This window comes from Rhipicephalus microplus, chromosome 8 (genome assembly GCF_043290135.1).
Source record: "Rhipicephalus microplus isolate Deutch F79 chromosome 8, USDA_Rmic, whole genome shotgun sequence".
Classification (NCBI taxonomy): domain Eukaryota; kingdom Metazoa; phylum Arthropoda; class Arachnida; order Ixodida; family Ixodidae; genus Rhipicephalus; species Rhipicephalus microplus.
Window position 1 is genome coordinate 118,699,915 of NC_134707.1, and position 16,331 is coordinate 118,716,245.

At 42.4% G+C, this 16,331-nt stretch overlaps 1 protein-coding gene across 5 annotated transcripts in view; it reads right to left on the reverse strand.

Moving 5' to 3' along the window:
• The window catches only part of LOC119164581 (uncharacterized), a 30,111-nt gene extending 14,356 nt beyond the window's left edge, over positions 1–15,755 (reverse strand). Inside the window, exons 1-5 of one of the 5 annotated variants that reach the window (XM_075872518.1) lie at positions 15,208–15,752; positions 14,584–14,676; positions 13,893–13,949; positions 9,222–9,352; positions 1,008–2,767 (exon numbers count right to left, since the gene is read on the reverse strand). In XM_075872518.1, coding sequence (XP_075728633.1) covers positions 1,828–2,767; positions 9,222–9,352; positions 13,893–13,949; positions 14,584–14,619 — 1,164 coding nt within the window. In that variant the 5' untranslated portion in view covers positions 14,620–14,676; positions 15,208–15,752 and the 3' untranslated portion in view covers positions 1,008–1,827. Of the gene's footprint in view, positions 1–1,007; positions 2,768–9,221; positions 9,353–13,892; positions 13,950–14,097; positions 14,232–14,583; positions 14,677–15,207 lie in introns of those variants that run through there. The other 4 variants (XM_075872519.1, XM_075872517.1, XM_075872516.1 and 1 more) reach the window with 4 other exon arrangements.
• Positions 15,756–16,331: the final 576 nt, after the last annotated feature.

Sequence of the window (16,331 nt, forward strand, 5' to 3'; positions counted from 1 at the left end):
ACCAGTACTATTGTTTCCAAGCCCGTCTCGCTTTCATGCCGTTTTCATCTCAGCAACATACCAATGGGCCCTTCTTTGTGACACAGCCAGCCGATGTTCTCATCCGAGGCGGACTTGATCACGATGAAAATTGCTGTGAGCCATTCTTACGACACGACTTTTTGCGTCTAACATGTCAACCTCAGCTGCTTGTTTTCGATTGGCTAGCTGGGTCTGTTGTATGATACATAATGCGACTTTTCTATTTCACTTTCAGGTTAAGCACTGAACCCCGAACTCGCAGACGACATTAGGCATGTGTGAAATGCGTCATTTCGTAGCATCAAACCAGTTGCGGATTCTTTATGGACAGGGATTCAGCCCTGACATTTCCTCCTTTTGGTAAAGTGTTTTGACGAGTGTGTTAAAAGCGACAAAGAACACTCGATCTGCAGCAGAAAGCACAGGAACCGCCAAAGCGCACTGAACCGTAGAGAGTTGCAGCGCCACCGTGCAGTGACTGTGGGAAGGCACAGGGACCACGTGAGTGTGTAACATGAGAACACTCGCCATTATGGCTACTCGCAGTGCTAACACTCATATGTTCAGATGCACATATATACTGCATAAACTGGACAGAAAGATAACCACCGCCACGGCTCAGTGGTAGAGCACTGGACGCATTATTCAAAGGTCGTGGGTTTCGTCCCAGTCAATGGCAAGTGATCTTTTCATTCACTTTACATTCTCCACACTAACATCATAACTATACTACAAATAACATCCCCTATACTTCTCTAGGGTTGCCCCACCGCGGTGGTCTAGTAGCTAAGGTACTCAGCTGCGGACTCGCAGGTCGCGGGATCGAATCCCCGCTGCGGCGGCTGAGTCATCGATGGAGGCGAAAATGCTGTAGGTCCGTGTGCTCAGATTTGCGTGCAGGTTAAAGAACCCCAGGTGGTCGAAATTTCCAAAACCCTCCACTACGGCGTCTCTCATAATCATATAGTCGTGTTGGGACGTTAAACCCTACATATCAAATCATCATTTACTTCTCTAAGCTTCCATGTCAATTAGATTAAATCAAAATCATTGGAGGTCGTTTGGGGCCCGCTTAAGAAGGCAGACTGGTCTTAGACATTTCTTTGTTTACTTCTTCAGTAATCTTGATCAAACTGCACAGGATTATGCAGTCTTTTCTTGTGATTTCAAATGTTCAATTAGTTTTCCTGTAACTCATCTTACTTCTGAGATAACTTGAGTTCACATGATATTGTTTAAGGCCACCATAGAGAAACAGTGCTTAATTAAAAGTGATATTTAAGACAAGCCAATATAGACTTATGACTACAGATTGAAAGTATGCAAGAGCTTTTTGTTTTTAGGCCTTTCTTGGTTATTTTACAGCAAAATGAACTATCCGCCTTCAAGAGCAGTTGGGATTGTGTTATATTTTTGATGAGTAATTAATTAAAAAGGCTTGTGCTCTATATTTTGCTTCCATACTTGCATTCTACACACATACAGGTTTCCATTGCAAATAGAATTATTGTTGTACCTGCCCTAGCTGCAGAGATATTGAGGTCTCAAAATTGAACAGTCGTAAATTTACTTTTTTGAGAAAAATGGAAAAAACTGAAAAAACACAGCTTCTTCAAAAAGCAACAATCATGGTGCGCATGTTTTGCAGTCCTCATGAAGGTGCTCATAAATTCGTAGCAGAGCTTCTAACACAGGTGCCGGCAAATCATAAAGAAGCCTCGAAGTCGGTTCCCCATTTTTTTGCAGGTTCTGTATATTAACAGCACCAACGATCTCGACAGTTAGAATGACATTACGAAAAAACTACTACTTCCTAGTGTGCGAAAATTTGCAGAGAGATAGAAAAATACTTGCAGAAACCAAATATGTCAATTTTAAAAAATAAATTTTTTTGTCCTTTGTTGGTCCCAAAGACCAGTCTGCCCCCTTAAGAGATGAGAACACGAAAGCATTCCGGCTGACTTGATTGCTGTTACAGAGGGATACTGTACACTGTGCATACACAATGCCACACTGCATTTCACTTACAGGAGGTGATGTGGTCGGCGGATCGCACAAAACCTTGCCGCTGTTGTTGCCATTTGCCATGGTAGTGTGGACTCTGCAGTGCTTGACCCTAATGTGGCTCATTAGGTTTTTATATCCGCAATACGTTTTCCGGCACACTGGACACTTTTCCCGCTTTGTGGCCACATGCATTACCACGTGTTTCTCCAGGCTGCGCTGCGCTGAAAACCTGGCCGGACACAGGTGGCACCGGTGGGGCATCTCTGTCACGTGCAGCTTCAGGTGCCTCTCGAGCGCCGCCATCTGCTCGAAGGTCATGCCGCACTCCCCACAGACGCACATGTCCGCCCCGCTCGCGTGCATCTGTTCGTGCCTGTCCAAGGCCTCCCTTGTGCAGAATTTGGACTCACACATCCGGCACGTGTACATTTCTGCACTCATGTGCATGATCTGATGCTCAACCAATTCGCACTCCTCGACAAACTTTTGGTCGCACACGAGGCATGTGTGCGCCTTCACGCACCCGTGGGTTTGCTCGTGCTGTCGCATTCTGTTCAAGTAGTGAAACCCACGGCCGCAGACAAAACAGAAGTACGACTTCTTCCCCTCGTGCCTGAGCCGATGTCGTCGCGCTTTATCTTCATTTAAAAAATAACACCAACACACTTCGCACACAGAGTGGGTGCTTTCGTTGCTGCCAGATTCCTTCTGTGAAGATCCCGTGGGACCTACAGAGACCCTGGGCATAAAGGAAAAGAGAGAAAATCACAAACTTACTATACTGTTTATTGCCATCACGCTGATAGAAACTCTGAATTTTAGAAAAAAATGGAAGAGAGGAAAAATTTGTGAATATGGGTGCCACTGAGCCAACCTTTGGACCAGTGGTCCTGACAAGTGGTATAGCAGCCTTGAAAAAGACAAGCCCGCTTGTCACAATACTGGCTCAAGTGGCACTCCTAAATTAAACTTTTTGCATCTCTGATAAGAATTAAGATATTACAAATATGGCACAGTGCTTTGGCACAGTACCACAGCAAATGATTAAAGACGCGCCGAAAACATGACAGAGCATTGACACTTTAACAGTCTTGGGGTCACGCGACTCGAACAGAAACATCACGTGTGATGCCATTGGCGCAGCAGCACGTCGCTGTCGACCACAGCTCTAGCAGCAGTGACGCTGTCAAAATGCAGAAAGAACTGAATTTAACCAAGTGACGAGTGCGCTGAGTTTATTAAATCGGAAAAGTTGTAGAATTGAGAAAGGGATCTTTCTGTCTTTTATGATCCGATATTGCAACACGATGATACTACAAGCTATTGCCACACCGTGTTTCCTAATATTCCACACCTGCACGTGTAAAAAGTCAATGGGGGCTGACCCGACATGGACCCTGCTTTGTCGAGGCGATGCAAGCCAGAGGGCCGGCTACGTGCAGCTATGACAGCCGGCCGATACGCAGACTTGTGGGGCACAAATGCAGTGATTTTGGAAGTAGGCCGAGCGAGAAAGTTGAAAGGAGACTGTCAGTGCCATCTGTTGCAGAAACCATAATATCTCCTTCGGCAGCGGTGTGTACTATCAGCGGCAAGCCTTTGCGACAGTGTAGTGCACGCCGTCCAGTTATCACCGTTGATAGGCACGCGAATACTGTTTGGCAGCTCTGCACATATAGGCATGCCTGTCTGCGGTAATAGCTGGACGGCACGCACTATATCATCACAAAGGCTTGCCGCTGTTCGTGTTCCATTTCACGCTGATAGTACAATCGCACACACCACAGTTGGAGAAATGTCACGCACGGCATGTCTCTTGAAATGGCTTGAAACTCGGTGTGCACATTCATGCAGGCTTCTTGGGTGGACAAACAGTGGTCACTGAACTTCATTGTGCTGCGTATTGCTGCAGATGGTCACTTTGCTGGAGACACTACAGTGTTCGACGATCAGTCAATGTGGTGTGTTTAAAAACCAAACTCAGCATACATTTTGGGCCTAATGTCTGATTTTTCATGCAAGGATTGAAGATGAATAATTACAAAGCAATCATATATTTAATTACATGCTTATTAACATTAATTACTCAAACTCACAAAAAACAACACATTCCTTCATTTTCTTTCCTGAAACATAATATTGAGTGCCTTGCAACCATGCCATCCAAATTTGACGCATTTCCAGAGAGTGCATCATAATTTATGCCCAGAGAGAATATAAATGAAAGCTGCTATTAGCCCCGAGAAGTTGGAGTGGCGCCACCTGGCAGATGACGTCAAGGCACGGACTCTTCGATGCGAGCCGCGGTGCACCTACATAATGATGCGCTCGCTTCGTGCGCTGTTCCAATGTTTGTGTTAGCTTTTTGCTCGTCTCAAGCTACAGATGAATGAAGAAAACAGATTTCATGTTGCAGGTAAAACAATAAAAAGTTTACTTTTGCTGCTGTATAATCACACGCTGGGTGGTATAGCAATGTGAGATGAGTGAAAAGGTCTGTGTCGTGTTGCTAATCCCGATGATGGATTCTATTTGTGGCGCCGCATTCCAACGGGTGTGAAAATCAATAACACGCTTCTGTTTGGATACAACAAACTTATTGACGCATATTCGTGTGATTTTGAGAAGGAATTAAAACACAATATTTACATTACAAGGTTGAGATGTGCATAGATGATTCTTTTCTGGGATATCGAGGGCTTCTCCCCTAAAATAATTGGTACCGGAGGAATCCACGTATCTATGGGCAGCGCTTTCACAAGTGTATTAAGCCCCGCACTCGCCTGCAGCATTGAGTATTTCAACATATACCGGAAGGCGCTCGCTCTAGAATAGCACCGCTGCTGTTGTGTGTTTTTCTCATGTACTTGCTCACTCAACACGTTCAGTTTTATATTTTTCTCACAATATTATGAAGCTTTAGTTGACCCAAATTATTGAAGTTAAAAGCGGTTTAGGTTATATGCGGGTATTCTTATTGCGGTCACATTCTTTCTTCGTGCAGAATTTTAGCAACAGTGTGGTCCCGCTCTGAACTACCAGTTTAGATAGCCTCCTCATATGTTAAATTTCCTTGCAGTTGATTACCTGTTGGTGGACATGACGTGGGAGACCACTTGTCACCTCATCGATGCGGAGGTTGTTTAGTTATTAAATGGATACAGAAGCCTATAGGATGAAATTTTTTTCGGGGTTGGGAAGGGCATTTACTTGAAATGGTCATTTTTCTCTCTGCATGGGGAGAAAATTTTCGGGGGTAGGAGACAGGCCCCATGAACCACCCACCCCCTGGTTACGCCACTGCTTGGGCCATGTCCGTAAGCGCGCCATAGAAGGAGTTCATTTCGACTATCTGACGTTTGTGTTGAAATCATTGCTATCAGCAGTGCTTCCACGCAAAACTCCAGCATCTCACGGAAATCAGGGTATAAGACTACATAATCCCTGGCGACTGTTGAGAACAAAGTTGTACATATACGCTACCTGCGAACAGAAATGTCTTATTATTTCTGAAATCGCTGTGCATGTGGCAGTATTATTTTGATCGATTTTGTTTGTTTGTCGAATATGTTACCTGAGTGCTTATGACAGCCATATTCATTTAATGTCTCCTGCTGGAAAAAGAGCAGTTCTATCAAATCATTTAGATCATTCGCAGATGCGAGCGTAACTTGCAAGGTAAAGTGCAATTTAAAGTGAATTGAAAACCTCCCAATTTCATTTCTCATACTTCGGCACAGATATGTTCTAATCCCGGAGTCTATGCCTAGTTTTAATAATGTTAGTACCACTTAGCATATTTTCTTAGTACTCATTCTGTGTAGCATATTTTCTTAGTACTCATTCTGCGTAGCATATTTTCTTAATATTCATTCTGTGGTGTACGCGATAAAAACAACAAACGTCTTCTCCTGCATCACTATGCTTACAATAAATCTTCAGTTTGGATGGGAGTCTGCCTATCCTAGGCTAAATTATGGAAACTTCTTACAGCTTTAAAAACTTCCACTAGTTGTGAAACCTTTCACCTTGTATGTTGAGAAATTTGTTCACAAAATTGAGGAATAATCACCAACGTATCGTTGAAGAGCGTGTGCACGGCGGGCACAGAAAAAGGCGACAAGCACCGGCGGAGCTGGCGAGTTCTTGTCGTGACGTCACATCGCCGCAACCGCAGCGACACCAGTGTTCGTTCTCAAGGCTAATTGTGTTCCCGTGAGAGCATTTATAGGAACAATAAACCACTGGTGAACCTTGTACCATGTCGTACAAGGAGCGCTACAAACTGTTAATTTCATGGTTCCCTGCATGAGCGTAACATGCAGCCCCATCAAAATAAAGCTAACGTCGTGACTAGGGTGGCCCAATGTTTTAACGCAATATCGGCAAAGCATGCACATACTCAAAAAAACTTTGTTCTCTCAAAACTATAAAGAAATAACTACCATGATCACTAGTTTATTTCTAGAAACACTTACATTAAATTGAGTTTAGTACTTTGTTAGTTTCATTAGCTTGGGTCGATCACAACAACAGCTATGGTTACCTGCTGGGGAATCGAGGTATGCTTGTTAGATCAGGAATTTTATAAAACTGGGTTTTGTTCAATGCAAGCTTAAGTTGTAACAAGAACGGTGCAGCTGCAGGGTGTAGGTTGTACTGCACCTTTCCCGGCGACACGGACGAACCATTGGCAACAGCGGCACCTATGTAATGCCAGGCAAAGCCTTTCTCATTTATACAAATTGTAAAGTGGTGACACGACAACACGGGCGATATTCTTGCTTAGGTCGCGCGACACTGATTATCAAGCTGCAAGTAGACTACCACAGAAAATGAGTTAAGCCGGACTTTGTCTACTTCAGTGGGTTAGTCATCCACCCCAGTTTTGAAAGCACTTACAGTACAGCATGATCAACTAGAGTAAATATGTAGAGAAAAGACACACGATGCATGTTGCATGCATGAACACCACCATCAATAGGAAAAGCATTAAAAGTAAGCAATGATGTTACAGCACAAGGCAAGCAGGAAATGAGAAAGCCTTCAGCACTGCTTGCAGTAATTTTTGTGTGTGGTTAGCCCTGTGTTGTAGCAGCAGATGCTGTGACCGCCACTTCTGAGTTATCTAAAGGCAGCTTTAGGGGACCTCCTTGGTGACACCAAAATATTGAAAGATGCTGAAAGTGCTTACTTCCAAGCATAACAATTTCTTTTACAATAACGTTGATGGTACAGTAGACTCTTAGTAAAGGGAAATTAACTGCTGCTTCAATGGGACAACTGCCTCTGGTATGACTGGTCTCATACTTGTATTCTGCACTCATATTCGTCTCACAGCAAACGGAACTCCCGTTAAATGGTACATAATTTTATAGTTCCTTCAGCTTCTGTCCAATGAATCTACTAAATTTGGAAGTGCGAAACACAAATTATACACTAGGAGAACTGAAGAAGACGAGTGCTCGTGTGCGCTTGTGTGATTGCTCATATAGTTCTTGTGTACTTTGTGTGTTTTGCGTTTCCAAGTACCACTATCATAAATAAGTACAAACTCGCCCAGCTACTTCTCTTCCTGAACAATGACCCCTTTTTGCATATGTACCACTTTCAGAGAGCACAATCAGGATAACTATATTGGCAAACTGTCTATCTAATGGACATGTCCATTTCAGTGCAGCGTATTCAGTTAATTAAAAAAGCAGCAAGTCACGACGTTCTAGCATATATAACCACGTCGCCGCACCGCACCCTAATAGCACCCTGTGTTAAAAGAAAGAAAGTGGAGGAATTGTGAAGTCACCGAAAACTCAAATAGACTTTTGTATGTCTGTCCTTGCATTTGAGCATCTCCCAAATTCTTGAGGGACTGCAGAGGATGCGTATGTATCTACCTTCACAGATGCACTAAACAGGCAGCCACATTCAATCTGATTTAAGGGCTAATATGATAACAGAATCGGAATTTGTGCAGAGCAAAAAGCGGATCTCTGGAAGCCTGTGTTCATTAGATTGAAGCATATTCGGCCTGCATGGAAAACAAGCCAAGCCTTTTAAACCCTACGCACTTAAAAAATTATGTTGTGCTTCTACAGTCGAACCCCTTTATAAGAGGCACGCTTTAGGCAGCAATTCTAGCCTTTTATATGAGATCTATCTTATAAGCAAGGTACCTTGCATGCCTTTTCTTGTCAGCCCGTTTTTTACTATGAGCACACTAATGTCTCTTATATCAGTGCCTCTTAGAAAAAGATTCAACTGTTTCAATAAGTACTGCACACATGGTAAAATCGTGACGCAATTATAAAACACACCACAGCATGGCACTATGGATTGACTTTGCCATCCGAAATTGACGGGCACCCAGATCTATGTAACACAGGCATTTCTTCATTTTATAATCATCAAAATTCGGCACTGTGCATGAATTGAAACTTCCAAACTTGAATATAGCAGTGGAAAGTCATCACCATTGGGCTGCCGGAAGATATGCTGGGTGACTCCCTGTGTTGTAGGTGTTGAATGACACATGACAACAGCCGAGACTAGTTGCCATAGCCATAGAGTTTCCTATAAGTATACTAGAGGAAACACTGGCACTAGTGTCTATGGGAGCTGCAACGCATGATGCTTCAGTGAGAATGGAAATTATGGGTAGTTCATGGATTTGCCTGATCTTCATTCTTTCGGCTCTGATTGGCTTCGCGTGGCTTGAAAGTTGCTTTGTAATGAAACGAAAAGCCGCAAATGTACAGCAGTTGCACTTCACCACATTAACCTGCTAGGCTCACCGAGTCAAATCGGCTCACGAAATTCAAAATGGTTTATTATTTTATTTGAAACAAAACAAAAACACTGCAATAAACAAAAGCCACAAGTGTGTTCAAAGCCCGCAAGCACGAAGACTAAGCAAATCTATATAAGTACTACACATCGTTCCCATGGTCACTGAACAATCGCAGCGCCAGAGTCACCTCTAGTTAATTTGACAGATCCCTATGGTCATAGCAAGATGGCAAGTTGGGCAAGTTGAATTACGTTCACAGTTGAAAATTTTGTTGATGTGCACCAAAAAGACAGCTTCTTCTGTTTGTCTCTCCTCTTCAGTGCACTTCGCCAAAAATTTTCAACTATGGTCGCCGCCAAGATTATTAGGATCATATGCCATAATGGGTTCACTATGGATAGCTCACCCGTTGTTGCTAACCAAGGAGTCCTTTCCACTTGAAGTGTCAGAGCTGCTGCTCAATGAAGTCACCGAGACAATCTTTGGCAGCAGGACCGGAAGCTCGAACGGCCCTTTTATATAGACGGTTAGGGAATCCTGCATGGCAGCATGCTTATGTAACATATACCTTCTATATCACAGTGATTGTAGATGATGATTAACAGCAATGATAAACTTACGTAGGCAGCAATTAAGATTAAATAGATGAAGGCACTTAAGAGGACACAAAATACAAAAAAATAGAGCTTAACCTTAACAGACGCTGCTTACGAAAAACTGCCTGCAAGGGTGTCACACTGATGCAAGATTGCTTGAAGGCACTGAATATTGCGAAAAACTATCATAATATGCAGTTCAATGTGTACTGTAGCAATTCATCCCAATTTAATTGTAATCAAGCACATGTTTATTCTGAACTCTTTCATGCTATGCTTTTGTGTAGTTAGAATGGAGTCCAGACTAGAAATATCATGCAGTTTCGTTTTCGGATGAATTCATTTTGAGCAAAGAAAAAAATTTATAGTTTCGGCGTGGCTCGTGGGATGCGGCAGGTTGAATTACCAGTCGAACTCAACACCGCCTGCCACAGAGTGACCATATACAACAGTACAACGCAAAAAAAAAAGTTTTAGAAGACATAATTGTCAGGGAGGAGGTCCAACTCGCCCAAAACCTCAATAGCCCCCCCCCCCCCCAACCTCGTCAATTCATATAAAGGGGGGTGTTTGTTCTACCAAAAAAAATACTAAAAAAGGCGTCTTTCAAGGTCTTTAACGAGAGCCCCCTCCCCCTGAAAAAATTCCTCGCTATGGGTCTGCTTTAGCCACTAGCTGACAAAACTCGAAAAACAAGTGGTGCATACAATTATACACAAAATGCCTCAAAGGTTATATAATACTGAGTGAGGGCAACGGGTCGATTATAGTATTACTCTTCAAGTTAGATCAGGTTAGGTTCAGAGTCAAGACTGTCTTTAAGGGCTGTCGCCTCTCGTTTGACTGACCTGTCAGCACCCCAATTTCAGCCCTGGCTACCATGGTATAAACTTTCACTTATCTAGCAGCAACACTGGAAAAGTGAGACTTTGCGCATGGCATGTGCTTTATGTTCTGTGATACCAGACAGTTTGCTCACTTAGTTTTTGTGCAACAGAGACATTTCCCTCGAAGTACAAAATTCTCTCAATTGCACACTTTCATTACTTTTTGGCCAGCTCAAACACACATGCGTGAAAGCGCCCACAGAAATTCTTGACAAGAAGGCGGTGGAAACAGCACATCGGGGCAAGCAACTATTACTGGCGATATTGCTGCTTGAGAGGTTTCCATATTGGAATTAACACTCCACTGTGAAAGAGGCTAATACAAATAGGTAAACTGTCTTGAAAGCTTTCAGCAAACAATGTACAAAGAGCCGAGAAGCAGACTTGTACAGCCCTTATGAGGGAAAACACAGATATCGATCATTCCGAGAAAAACATCCTAGTCGTTTCAGAGACTATATAAAATTCATTGGAAAAAAAAAGAAACACTGAAAACCGTGAATTTCATAAATACTGTTACGTGAAGGTACACACGAAACTAGGCGCTTGAAGATATATTTACACAGCGCCAACGCGCAAGCCAAGATGGAGAACGAATGCTGTGCTCTACACCAAAATCACGTCGTCTTTCTCCGCGCCTATCTAACCGCTTTTGTGGGACATTGTCTCATAACAATATCTCAGAAAAAAAGAAATATTTGGTTATGTGGATGCCTTCCAAATTTAACAGAATACCATGTAAGTATTTCTTGTGATGAAATTTATTTTGAGAGTACCGTTTTTTATTTACATACCAAATTTAGTTTACATTTTAGGTAACATTACTCGTGTAAAGTGCTCGAAGCTCAATGATATTGCTGGAATTTTTATGCCACATAAGTCTCCACAAATTTCACCAAAACTTTTTATGTTTGCACTTTTGCATTGTGACACTGAGCCATTTATAAATATTTGAGTAATGAATACTTATTCTTAAGAAACTGAAATTTCTAAACTTGAAAGAAAAAATACCACAAATTTGAGAAATTCATTATCTGAGTCTACCTTGAGACTCAATTTACACAATGTGGATCAGCTGATTACCTCAAACAAAGGAAAATGAATAGTTCTTCTCATATGTCAAGTTTTAGGATTACCATTTTTTGTTCTCAATTAATGACTATTTTCCAATTCGCTCACTGATAAGGTTTCTCGCTGAAGTTCCCAATCGCCCTTTCAGGATGTGATCTGTCTAGGTTTATTTTTTTTAAAGTGCAGAGCCGTTTTGTGGCCTGGCTTGTTGATAGATACATCTCATGTGGCGTGATCACACTCTCAATAAAGTGCTCAATAATGTGCTCTATACAGGCCATAGCAATGCTAGCCAATCATAGAGTTTCATACAATAATACCTAGAGAGGAATCTGGTGCTGTGATCGTATACCCCCATGTTTTTTTCCTAATCGCTTCTTGCGAAAACTCGTTCAAAATGACTGTAAAACGATGGTGAAACCAAGTAAAGTCACCGTCGCACTTTTCTGGCTCGACTTCACAACAAAACGAGAAGTGTATTGGGGCAGACCACTTGGACAGATGCACATGGCATCGAAGCAGATCATTTGTTGAGTGTTTCTCACTCAATATTATACTGTTATTTCTATAAATCAATAATGCGTACTTTCGAGGGAAAAACAAGATTTTTTGTTTTCAAGTATCGTGAAAAATTTTTATTATATCTTGATGCCAAACCTGGAGCACAATCGCAGAGCAATGCTTGGTGCTTGAATTCGTCCAGGTTTCATTACGACCTCATGGTAGAAAACTTTTAGCAATAAAGTATACGTAAAAAAGATGCAGCAAGTTTAAATTAAATATAGTTTCATATCACTTAGTTTTACACTCGGCAAACAAGAGTCACGAATCTCAAGAACGTGATCCATCCAAAACAGATTCGAAGCCAGTACATCCCATATTTCCCACGGGGGTACAAGTGCCACTGAAAGAGCTGGCGTAGACACCAGCGCCATATTCCCCTCTAGGTATTATTGTATGAAACTCTGTGCTATGAATGCTCAAAAGTGGGTTAAAATTAACAACCTCTGAAATCATGTACCAAATGGAAATAACCAAGAAGTGTAATAAATAACCGAGAATCGCTAAAGAAGTTTTGGAAATACGCAACTGACTACGGAGACGCTGAAAAGAGGACACCACTGCCCCGATGAGTGGGCAAATACCCTTCCCCTGGCGTTTTGGAGAGCTGTGTTGCTACATCTGATTAGTGAAACAGCCTGACAGAACTCGCTCCAAATGACACGTAACTCAACATTAAACTGGAAGTCGATACAGAACGGCAAAAGATAGCACGAATATCCCAACGCTCCATTTACTAAAGCGACAATGTCGCCAATGTTTGTGCTAAACCCCAGCATGAGTAGAAACTCGTCAGGGAGATTCATAAACTTGAGTGCCACATGTGTGCCACTTTTTGTTGCGCTTTATCCACTTACAGCTTGTTACGGCAGTTCAAATACAGGTCATCTGCATCGAGATATGCCACACTTCATCCATGAGACATAGAAACGCAGTGTGGGCAAAGCACAAAGGGAAGTTCATTGCGGCTAACAGCGCAAAAACCTAGACTAGATGTGGAAAGGGCACAGCGCTGACACAGTGTATCCACTTCTAATCTATGTCTGCATTTTCCTGCTGCTGGCCACAATGAATCTGCACCAACTTGTCCAGTTTTCTATCATGCAAGAGAAGGGTCATTCGCTCAACCGGCCAAGTGGTGGCAGCATCTCTTGAGCGAGGCCAGAGTCAGAACTATGTTTCCGAAAAGCGATTTTAGGTTAATAATTGCAAGAAATTGGTTATTTCTGCCAGATATATTATCTTACACTGTGTTTGTTCATTTTAACATAGTTTCGAGCATTGCTAGCCTTGTTATGTCTAGTATTGAGCACTTCACTGAAAATATGATCGCACCACATCAGATGTATAGATTGACAAGCCGGACACACTTGATGAAATTGCAGGGCAAAATTACACAAGGACAGTTCAAGCTCTGTGGATGACAAGTCTGCTTGTGAAACGTCGGATCGACACAACTCCTGTTTACGGATATATATATATATATTTTTTTTTTCCATCACAAGCTTCCCTCTCCTTCCTGCCATTTAGAAGAATGGACAGGCACACGACGGGACTTGTCCTTTACATGCATACAGCTTTTCTTGGCAATGAAGTGAAGGCTACAGAGCTAAATCGTGTGTATCCTACCGCTAATTAACGCAGTCCCAGAACTGAATCCCTCTTGTGTGCAAGATATAAGAAATATGCCTTGTATCTGCCTGTTGTGTTATCTTGAGCTGATTTTTTTTTCTTAGAGAAGTCGTGAACCAATCATCTGAAGAAAACATATTGCTGGAAAACTACTTAACTGAAAAGCAAACATTATGCGGCATAATATCCCACCAATGATATTTATGGTTTGGCTGCCTTATCAAGCATCAAATGATGATATGTTGGGTTTAATGTCCCAAAACAACGCAAGCATTAAATGTCACTAACACGCAACTAAAGAATGAAAACTGCAGGTTGATCTTTACTTACAGTGGCTCGAGGTGGTGGACTGCTTTGCTCGACCTTGATGTCAACACCCGAAAAACTCTGAAAACAAATTTTAAATAATCCCTATGAGCAGAGTTGAAAATTGGAAAAATATATATTTTTTAATTCCCATGTGATCATATGCATTTGCCCAGGACGACTCAAAGGTTAAAAGCATTTTCTTTCTTTTTTTCTCAATCGTACTGACCACCCTCTTCTTTTTTAAGCTTTCTACATGCAACATGGCTTTGCAATGTGTCCCGGATCCGAGACATTGATATCTTTCTTCGCCTCGTGTGGTTATGCAGCGTCCAGGATTGGTCGACCTTTGAGCAAGCGACGACGTCACATGACGTCGTCGCATGACGACGCCGTAAACACATGACGACGTCGTAGTCACATGACGACGTCGTAAATCTTGACCCGTGACGTTATCAAAGAGTGCTTTTCGCGTCACTCGCGCTGACGTCGACGCTCACGTTTTGATAAATACGATATCTAAGGCATTCAACTTATTACAGATAGGCAAGAGCCTCATTTTATGTGGAAGTGTCAATGTGAACCAGCTGAAGTCCTTAATGTAAGAAGCCTGAAAGGATTCTGATCGCTAGTAAGTCTGCTGTTTTATCAACCCATAAATATCATTGACGTGATAACAGGGAATTAAAACAGAAAAACATGCGCGATCACTTACAGAATGTAGTATGGTTGGCTGGCTGCTTGGTTCCATCTTAATATGCTTCCCTTAGGTTTCATAATTCCGGTTGAGAATGAGCCCACGCGCGTGCTGCGAAATTAGAAAGAAGAAGAACGCTATGAAGTGTGGTATTTTTTTTATTTTTTTAAGACCAAGCTGCTGGTGTTTTTATCTTAGCGTTTTTTGACGTCGTGAAAATATATACATTGAATAACATCTACTAGCTAAACTGTCGTCTGCTAGAACTCAGAGGGATTCTAGTAATTGCTAGTAAACAGTTACACCGTCGGTCTAGAGTTACTGTATATTGCTTTCTATCGGTAGCATGTACAGTATCTCTACGTCGGTCTGTCCTACCTATCAACCCACAAGTGTCACGGCATCGCTAACGTGAACAAGCGGCGAAAAAAAAAAAAAAAGGGGGCGAGCTAGTTAGTACAAGGGCCGTCAAAAGTTCCCAGGCCACTATCCCATGTATTCCTATGGCATCGTGGCCTAGGAATTTTCAACGTCCCCTCTACTTGTAAGGAGGCATTGTTGTAACCTTTAGCGATCACGTTCGCTAGTTTCGCGTTATTGCTAGCATGAAACTGTCGAATCAAAACAGTGCATGTTGCTTACACGAATGGTGCCTGCGGGCATTGTCGGAGGGGTGTCAACACGGAGGCTTCCAAGCTCTGGCTTGATGTCGGCACTCATTGTACAAATAAGACCGCTTTTATACTTCTAAGTTGAGTTGAAAGTGAACCGCGTAATTTGAAGCACGCGCGGATTCCGAAGAAAGAGCCTCGATCGAGTTCAGCGGTGCTAATATCTTCATGTTCGTGACGCTGTAGCTGAGCAAATACAAGGTGAAAACAAATACACGGCGCTTGAATCACAGAACACCTATGCACTACGATCGATTGAATGCGCTGAACAGCCCTTCCATCGAGCGGACGCTGGGTACGGCACTTATTTTTATAACTTTCACGCGGGTCGGAGTCGGCCAATGCGGATTCTTCCCTAAAAGCAGTAGCATCCTCTGTCGGGAAGTTACGCAATCAATATTGATTTTTTTTTTTTTTACAGTTACCGAGATGGTGCGCAGTTGATGCGCAATCTCGAAGGCCATAAATATTTGATGGCCCATGTGCAAGGAGGTTTTATAGAACCTCTGGAGTAACAGTCCCGGCCGCCGCCAACGGGAGCAAGTGAAGCCGCCAGCGGCCATATTGCTAGAGGAAAAATAGAGCGGAACGCAATGGAATACGCGCGTTGCGCGCGTCGGTTTGCAATTCCACGATAAAAAAAAAAAAAATGAGATGGAAACCACTTTTACGTTAAACCAACGAATAAATGCCTCTTCTTGTTTATGAAACAAATTATTTCATGCAGCTGCACGCTCTCAGATCAATTTGTTGTCGAGGGATGCTTCGCATATCGAGCTTGCTGGCGCACTATTGCGGTACAAAAAGGTTGTAGTATATATTGGGTGTTTTAAAAATGTGCCTGCAGATACTCAAGATCAAGGGGAACGCGATACTTACTCGCTTCTTTCATATATGTGCTTATGTGTGTGTCGGCAGATTACCAGAGAATATATATAAGGAAGTTGAAATATTTAAAGCTAAAGTTAGAAAAGAGAGGTAATTAAGTAAACTGGAAGTCACCAGTAATTTTTTCTAGAGTTATCGAATTCTAACCAATTTACAGGCGGAACCAAAACCGAAGCACCGATGTCGCGTGCAATTGACAAACTCCAG